The following is a 9,612-nucleotide window of genomic DNA, read 5'->3' as shown; positions in this document are numbered from 1 at the left end:
TTAAATTCTATAGCATCCAAAGTGAGTTAAAGATTGAATAATTCATTAATTGTGAACTAAGGATGTAAGTTTATTTGGACAAATATATCATGTGTTGCAGGGACTTAAATGATACTGTTATTGTCAATTTGTATATGTAACAAAACAGCTAAGGAAATGAAGCATGTAGCTTTGAACAAAATTTCTTAATTGAAATGAATTCAGATATGGTTACCGTGGTTACGATACTCGTTGTAATCTCCATGCTATACCTTCAGGAGAACTTGTATACTTTGTTGGTGCTGTTGCCGTTTTGTACGACATTGAACTTGACTTCCAACGTCACTACACTGGTCATAATGAGGACATTCAATGGTGAGTTTTTATGGCGACAATTATTTATCAGAAAAGGTTAGACACACAGCACAGGGAACAGGACAAATAATCAGTTTTGTTATGGCGATTTTCCGGATTTCTAATATTATTTTCTGTATATTTCAAATAAAGTTTCCACTCACTGTTTTTTCTTACTATTTCCTATGTGATATCAATGTCTTATCGGAGCTTATCAGCTTTGCATTAATTAGTAGCTTACTAATTCAAGAACAAACTCACTAGTTATTTGCCCAATTAGCGCATTAAGCCGTGAGTGTAAACATTCCCTGATCCGACTAATGGTGGTAACACGGAAAGGGGTGAAACTCCAAAGGGACGTGTCCAGAAATTTGCAAAGAAAACAACTTTCAAACATTACAATGATGATTCCATAACCAGAAATCCTAATGCACAAATGAAGGGAAACATTGACGAAGTTACAGCTTTGAAGCTTGTCTGTAAGTGCCCTAACACGAAACCAGGCCTACACACTGACGATGTCCCGATGATATCCGTAAAGCAGGAAGTCGGAAGTTGAAACCTTTGACCCCTGAGTTGTTTATTACTGGCAACACGTGCCTTTGGTGTAAACAAATTTCCCACGATCCTTTGCGAACATACGATGTTTGTAAATACTGGTCCACATGACAGGAAGTGTTCACAAGTGAAACAAACCATTCTCGATAGTACAAGGTAAGTTCATTTTCATAAGCAAATCACATCGTTTTGAACTGCATCATTCAAAGTTTATGAACTCACGAAACTCAGCTCAATCAGTTATTCTTGTCATGAGATGTTAGAAAATCTGACGTGACGACGCGATATATCTACTCGTAACAGATCCATGATCTACTCCAGGGGTGCGTATGAACGCCACGACTATTTTGTTGCGATTGTCTCACGTATTGTAAAATTTATTTTCAGAGCTGATTTATACAATAACAAAATTACAAATTATTGCAAAACGTGTCAGGACATTGGGGTCGTTAGGGCTACAAGGCGATTCCTAAGATAGTACGTAGCCCTAACATTTTTACTGTTTTTAGTAAAAACCATACACGGAAAACGGGAAGTGGCCCAGCTGTAACGGGCGCATTGTTTACGGACTATAACACATTGTTTCATTTTCTATCTACCGAAGCTGTTTTTCATTTAGAACTTTCTTTGTAAAACTTTTAGTCGTTGAGGGGTTGGCGTCGACAAAGTTGTATATGCGTTTAAACACAGAACAAAAATTAAAAATGTCTGAAAACAGGGGGGGGGGGGTACTCCCATAGAAAGGGTTTATACGTATTTGCCGTGGTTTTGACCCCCTTTATCAACTCATGTAGAGCCTTGTTTCTGTCTAAAATGTAGACTTTTGACCCCTACTTTTGAAATTTGATTGAGTTTGTGGTTGTAATTTTTGTCCGCAAGGGTACATACGTACCCATTACCCACGGGGGGGGGGGGGGGTCACAGATGACACATAAAAACTTCTACAAAAGCTTAAAAGGGTGTAAAGGGTGTGAATTTAAAAGTTTGTGTTCAACAAAAATGCATTCACTATATATTTCTTATAAATATGTACCTTTAATTCTGTATACAGAAAAATACATGACTACAGAAAATGCAGTCAAAGATTTTACAAATTGTTGTTCAAGTTTAATCTGCTTCTATACCTCAATAAATGTAAGGTGTACTTGGCCTTGATATCAAAAGTAAAATGGCCATCTTGAATATATAGGTCGAAATCACTTTTATTATTAGTGGCGTGTTGCAATAACATATACTATATTAATTTGTAAACTTGTGTTCTATTTACAGAAAACTGTTCCTCTGGCAATCGTAAATTATTCAAACGTCAAATATAAATATATATATATATATATTATATATCCAGGTGAGTTTATGCATTTATTTAAATCATTCTGAAAAAAAATGAGAAAGGCTGGCTGCAACACTGCATAATAATTCTTTCCACCTAAGATACAATTTTACCACTAGGGTGAGTCATAAAGTTTGAATACCTTCTTATTTTCTGTTGACAAGATGATACACTGCAACAGGTAGTAAATGAATAGAAGTTGAGGGGGTTTGTTAATTTCTAGAGTAATTTTGTGAAGTGAAAGGAAGAGCAAATAAGGAAGAAGAATGACTTTAAGTAGATTATAAAAGAGACCGGTCAAAATTCAGTGTACATGCATATCATCTTGGCGGCTCAAAATTAATCATGTGATTAATGTGGGTGGATAACAGGAGTTGTTGACTATTTATCATTTGACCCCTAGGATGATGTACATTATTAGTTAGTACAGGTAATGAAAAAAAGTTGTATTCTGTTTTGGTGAGGAACATTTATTTACACGATTTCTTTTGATGTTAAATTGTTTAGAAAATGGAGAGTGAAGAAGCCAGTCAAATCATCAACTGGGTCATCAAAGGACACAGTGTTTTCTTCACTGGGAGTGCTGGCACAGGAAAGACAACCCTCATAAAGAAAATTGTTGAAATGATTCCCAGAACAGTTGCAGTTACAACCTCAACTGGAATCGCTGCAAGTCAATACACAAGTGCATCAACTATCCATAGATTTACTGGTATAAAGACTGGTACTCAACGTCTGTCAACAACACTGAGATATGTAAATAGCAGAAAAGAAGTAAAGGAGCGCATCTTATCAACGGATGTTCTAATAATAGATGAGATATCTATGATCAGCAGTCAGACATTCAATTTGATAAATGATGTCCTCCAAAGTATAAGATCAAGCACAGAAGTTTTTGGGGGAATGCAGATAGTAGCATGTGGTGATTTCAAGCAGTTGCCGCCAGTCAGGTCACCACATGACAATGCAGAGTATTGTTTTACGTCGGAACTTTGGAATAGGACTTTCACTCATACAACAATATTGAAGACCATCTACAGACAGAATGACCCACAGTTCATTAACATTCTGACAGAAATATCTAATGGACAGTGCAGCAAAGAAAACCGAGAACTGCTTAAGAATCGAACTAAACCACTCTCATCGAGTGATTTTGGGCTCGAGTTCATACCAGCTATTTACACACACAACACTGATGTACAGCACCATAACATGACACAATTGATTGATCATCCCGGCCAAGTCTACACCTTCACAGCAAAAGACACTGGCAGTAAATCATTGCTAAACAAGCGCACGATAGCTGACTCAACACTTCACCTGAAGGTTGGCTCACCAGTCATGCTCATTTACAACTGCACAAATGAGTTAACAAATGGCATGACTGGTACTGTAACAGAGATGAAGGATGGGCTACCAGTAGTACACTTTCCAAGAGTAAACAAAACTGTGAGAGTAGAACAGAAGATTTGGCATGTTGCATCTGATGAAGACCCTGAAACTGTCGTAGCCACAAGAATACAGATCCCGCTAAAACTAGCATGGGCCTTCACTGTTCACAAGTCTCAGGGTTTAAGTTTGGAGGCAGCTGAAATCCATTGCAGGCAGGTTTTTGCACCAGGGCACCTATACGTAGCCATGTCAAGATTGAGGAGCATGAATGGCTTGAGACTGGTTGGTTTTAATGACACATCCTTGATGTCACCACCCGTTGAAGTAGCCAATTTTCTAGAGTGTGTGTCATCAAACAGACCTTACAGGCCACTACATTGCCACAGGGTCCAAATCACCACTGACATGATTGATACCACAGAAGACTGGGGGGATGATGATGATGATGATGATACAGTTGCTACTTTGTGGGCAGACAAGATGGAGGAGGAGATGACCATTGACCAACCTAGTACTACAGAAGAAGTTACACCACTCGATATCCTTGAAGAAAGTGATGACTATTTTTCAAGGCCACCTTTCAGTTTCTGTGTAAAGACATTTCTAACAACCCTAAAGGATGACTCTGTCTTTGCCAAAATGCAACAGTCATCAGCATACCATGTCAATGCCATAATAGAAAACTTAAAGAAACCCGAGAGAGTAGAAAGTGTTGAGAACTATATCAGACATCAGTGGTGCAAAATCTACAAAATATTACAGGCAAACTGCAAGGGTGCACCAGATCAGCAAGGAAGCCATGACCGTAAATCATTTACAGCTCATTTACAGGAGCTACATGAACACATTACACAGGACAAAACATTGGATGATTTCATGAATGTCTGTCGCCAGCCCCGAACATTGTATCACATTGAGTGCTTGTCAACTATTTTGATGGAAGTGAATAGACTGATAATCAAAGAAATTGCTGATATTGTCAGAGCGGAGCGTGGGGCAAACACAACTGCAGATGATACTGATGAAGCAGAACAGAATTCGAATGACTCAAGCAAAGCAAAGGTGCGATATGTTGGGGGATGGGTAATTGCCAAGACTGTAAAAAAATACAGGAAATATCTTGTAGAAAATGGTATGTCACTTCAGCGCACCGTCAGGCAGAAACTGCAGACACTCTACAGCAAGAAACTTGTAGTAGAAAGCCTTGTTTGCACATCCCAGTATGTGCATGAGAATACCTCATATCAGGATTCCCTGTCAGTCACAGATTACAAGCAATACAGGCAGGGAGGACTTTTCCACATCACAGACGCTGCATACTCATTTTTCGTATCTTTGGAGAAAGAAAGGGTGGCACTAATGTCATCAAAGAGCTTCAATGAACACAAATCACAACTTGTGATATGGGTGTTGGATTGCCTTCATAAAAACAGCAGCCTTAGAGAGGAGTTCATGACAATAGTTGAGGCAACAGATGATATGTGCCATGGTGGTTGTATTACAGAAAATGGGAAGATCGTTATTCATGAAGTCTACCAAGATATACTTCAACGTTATATTAACATGGGAGTTGGACAATTCCTGAGAGACATTCGGTGTGAACTGCACTTACAGAAGACTGAGGCACACAGGAGGAAGGTGATGCAGAGAGAGCAGAAAGCCACCGAAAAGAGTAAAAAGGTAACAAATGAGGAGATGAAGAATGACAGAAGTGAGGGAAAAGAAGTGACACACAGACTGATGATTGCGAAGGTCACAGAGAATCCGAAATATTTCACATCCCGTCTGTACACAAAAGATGAAATAAAATCACTGTTTGGACTTTATGATTTACGCTACATGCAAAGTTACACAAAGAACAGACTGAATGACCTCCTTGTCAACAAAATTAAAAACTGTACCAGAATGCCCAAGCCAGAAAGACTGTAACAGAGCATATTTTCACCTATGTGCAACAAATAACAAACTTTGAGTCAATAGTTCATAGAATACATTTCATCAGTACTTTTGGTGTATAGCAGTTATATCTATCACTAAGCACAACTGCATAGAATATTTACAGAGTGGTATCAAAAGTATTTATAGTCACATGAAATAGATATAATTTTGTGAAGCACACATCAATTTCTGTGTGCACAGCAAGTACTTTAATAGTCAGGAAATTTTCTCTTCCTTTTCAAGGTTGAAGGTTTGAAGAATGGTAGTGTGTCCACTTTACCAGAATTACATTTTTGTGTGGTTACTGTCTGCCCCAGGCAAATTGCATTTATCCCTGGACCATACTGGGAATAGCGTGGGTTACTGTTTTGTCCATTTTGTCCACGCTGCTGACAGAACACATTTTCAACCAAATTACTGTTGGCTCTTGAAGCCACAACACCACTTCCTGGGTTCCTTGAAAGTGCAATACGGCAGATCTCTGTGAATCCCAAAATCATGGAGCTTATGTCAGACCTGGCCTTTTCAGAAAGTAGTTTCTTATTTCGTTGTGCAGGCGTCAAATCCACCATTGAAGACACCTTATCCTCCCATGATTTAAAATAATACAAACAGGTATGGATTTCTGTAATCCTTTCATCTTCCAGTGAATAATATGGTCTCCTGTCAGTGAAATTGGTGATTAGAATGCTGGTAGTCTCAAGGAGACATATTACAGCATCCAAGTCATTTTTTTCTATGTCAGAGGTATTGCTGGCTTCCCTGTGTTTCTTGAATTCCTAAAAAAACAAGAAGATTCCAAACAATTGTTGATAAATATACTAGCTATGAAATTCACTTTGTATAGTGGTATTGCAAATTGCATTTGAAAGTTAATTAGGTTAAAACTACATACCCTTTACATCATAAAGGTGGCTCTTACAGTAGCAAATACATGACAGTATAATTATACGGTTACCAATCTTACCTTCATAAGATATAACATATCTCGATTCAAAACCTGCTCTGCTAAATGGTTACGCATGCGGGTTGATGGGGTGAGGTCAAAATGCTCAGGTGTCAGCTTGTGATGAAGTGGAAGGCTATGCATCTGTTGGTCAAACTTGTACGCTTGTTTCCAATATTTCCAAAGTATTTTACCCTCTCCATTTTGCAAGTTCCGAGTCCCTTTATCAGATAAAGTGCTCTTCTCAATACCATTGCGGATTTTTTTAAAGTTGTGCTGAAAGAAAGAGAAGTAATCTGAATAATATCTCTCTTTTTTGATATTTTTTGATGGTTCTATTCTGAAGAAAAAAAAAGCATGAAAATAATGCATAAATTTATCTAATTAATTTGAATGTATGCAAAACAATAACATATGCAAAATACTCTACTAGGTAGGAATCCCATGAGATAAATAATACAGGAAAAACTAGTCATTGGCACCTACCCATGGATCCATGTAGAAAACCATTGGCTCATGTGTGTACAGGTTTCTGGTTGTAAATTTCTCGTTCCATGGATCTTTTCCTTTGAAATGCATATTAACAAATGATCTGTTGGCCTGACCACCATCTAGGCAGCAAAATGATGTATGGAAACCACCCTTTCGCAACCATTTTACAGCATCCCAAAAGAGAATATATAGTGTTGCTGGGTCGACTTCTTTCGTTGGCCAGTGTGCGAATGGAAACCGAAAACCAGTGTTTCCAAGAAAAACCATTTGCAACACATGTGTTGCTGTAATAGCTTGGTCAGTACCTGAAAATAAGACAGAATCTGACCAGTTATTTCACAAGTAAATACGTGTATTTATATTGCAGATGAAAATACATCAAAATCTGTGTAAAGTTTCAATAGTAAAGTTATTTTCACAATGTCTTGAAAAAGAAAAAAAAAAGTATCTTTCCAGTTATGGATAGTTCTACCCACGTCATCCCAGAATGTTGACACTAATTCACAAATAACTATAATAATAATCTCCTTTATTCCCAGAAATATATATATACATATACATATATAACAATTCTACAATATATGAAGTATTCAACTTGGGAAAGGGAGACGAAAAATAGTTGTCTTTGCAACTAGTCGAGTCCGTCCCCTTTTACAATCTTAGGGATTAGGAATTACTAATTACTGGGGATGCTGGTCAAATTGAGTATATTGCAATATTGATCATTATTTCTATGACTTCAGTTTAAAATAAAATTGTCATATATAAAAATGTTTTTCAAATAATTTTGACTGGCACATGCTTATAAATGAAGAGGTTAATGCCTATAGAGTGGCACTTTTGTGGTAATCACAACAAATCATAAATATCTAGAAATTAAGAAGCTCATTTTTAAGTATAAAATGACATCTGTGTCATCATCCATGGGGGTCGAAAACAATGTACGATACATTTTAACATTGTTCAGCTACAACAATTGTTGTTCCCTGTGAAAGAATTGTTCAATTGTTGTTAATTAATGCTTTACTCATTCATCGATTTGTCAACTATTGAGAAAGCATTATCACAAACCACAGAATACTGAATTAGGTATTACCTGATGTTAACACCCTCATGTCAGTGTCTCCATCTCCCAAGCAGACAAGTCCAACAATCTGTGCTTCCCCATTGACAAACTTCAGCTGCAAGTCTTCCTATTTAAAGGTAACAAAATGAACATTAGCAACATTCAAGTAGATCCAACACTACACAATGATAGAATATGACACTTCTTTTTAAATTTTAATTGTCAAGTTTGTTAATTGTGATAACTCTTGTTATTAAGTCTTTTATCCACAGAACACTGTATAATATCAGGGTTGATTTAAAGTACACTACCATTTGTATGTCTATGAATGTTATCAATCATTCAGGTATGAAGTTGATGTGGAAGTGATATAATTATAATCTATCCTACTGTACTAGCTGTTGTTTTGAATGGCAACAGTAGGATTATGTTATTATCAACTACCACATGTAATACATGAACATACTGTAAATAAAAAGTAAAAGCATCAATGGCATTGTAGCATAAATGTTGTCAGTTCACTTTCATTTGCTGTAATGATTATGTGACAGTGGTCTTGTTGCTAGACCTATTTGCATACATTCTTTGAAGATCTATTCCATTCTTTCCCATCCACAATGTTATATCTGCAACATGGGCATGGTCTTGTTCCTAGGCATATGTACATACAATTTGCAAAACCCATTCATTTACCTTCCCATCATTGGTGGGTTCCTTTAGCCATTATATGTCATTGTTTACCTGTTGCTATGGGTGTCCATCACTGTTGTTATAATTGTAAAATAAACTATTTATTGACTATTGCTAAGGGTATGGTCTGACAGGTATGACACACTCACAATTTGCAGATTAACAGTAATACTTTCAGAATCATAAAAAAATTCATCTCCAGTAGTTTGAGAGGTAAAGCTCAATACCAAAAATATGAACCTTAATACAAGTTACCTGGATTGCCATTTCATCTAGTATTATTCCGCCGTTCCATCCCTCTGATGGCAGTTTCATTCGCTCAGCTTCCATTACCATCCATTCAAGGAAGGTATCATTTAGGCCGGGTTGACTGTTGGCACAGTTTTTGTACATGCTTAGTAACCTCCCTGATGGTAAAATAAGCATTCCACTTTTCTGTAATTCATCATAAGCCTTTTGGCTCCGCATCCATATTGACAGACATATTCGTATTACCCTAATGAAAAGAAATAATACTGTGAAGCTACATGCACAATTATATGGGTTACAGTAGTTGTACAAACCAATGGCAATAATGGAAAAATGAGTCAATAAGTTAACTCTGTCTGTCTGTCTGTCTGTCTGTGGGCAAGTTGTGTACACATGAAAGTGTTTTTGTTTTATATAGTTATCATTCTTGACTTCATATTTTTCTCTAACCAAACCCATGGATACTTACTTTGGATGCCAACGCCTTCCTGTAGGACCTTTACTCTGTAGGGCCTTCCTTTGTTCTTCCCATAATAAAATAACATCTTGATTATCTTTACAAATTTCGCTTGCATTAGTAGAATTGAAGAGGGTCACTATGTCGCTGTGGGTGTCTTG

General features: G+C 37.1%; 2 protein-coding genes across 7 annotated transcripts in view; both read left to right on the top strand.

Annotated features, from left to right (window-relative positions):
• Positions 1-9,612, top strand: part of LOC144451878 (echinoderm microtubule-associated protein-like 2) — a 56,652-nt gene that overhangs the window by 31,109 nt on the left and 15,931 nt on the right. For all 6 annotated transcript variants that reach the window (XM_078142801.1, XM_078142799.1, XM_078142800.1 and 3 more), the window contains exon 5: positions 205-354. In XM_078142801.1, coding sequence (XP_077998927.1) covers positions 205-354 — 150 coding nt within the window. The remainder of the gene's footprint in view (positions 1-204; positions 355-9,612) is intronic.
• Positions 783-8,553, top strand: LOC144451879 (uncharacterized). Its single transcript, XM_078142806.1, has 3 exons — positions 783-1,047; positions 2,161-2,236; positions 2,729-8,553. Exon 3 carries the CDS (start codon positions 2,732-2,734, stop codon positions 5,540-5,542), a length of 2,811 nt encoding a protein of 936 aa, XP_077998932.1. The 5' UTR covers positions 783-1,047; positions 2,161-2,236; positions 2,729-2,731; the 3' UTR covers positions 5,543-8,553.

The sequence above is a fragment of the Glandiceps talaboti genome, chromosome 21, assembly GCF_964340395.1.
Source record: "Glandiceps talaboti chromosome 21, keGlaTala1.1, whole genome shotgun sequence".
In the NCBI taxonomy this organism is placed as follows: Eukaryota; Metazoa; Hemichordata; class Enteropneusta; family Spengelidae; genus Glandiceps; species Glandiceps talaboti.
Note: the sequence above shows the minus strand (reverse complement) of the source record. Positions and strands in the feature narration are given on the sequence as shown.

Excerpts from the sequence above, each read along its gene's own strand:
- LOC144451879 (XM_078142806.1), top strand. The coding sequence starts at position 2,732 with ATGGAGAGTGAAGAAGCCAGTCAAATCATCAACTGGGTCATCAAAGGA.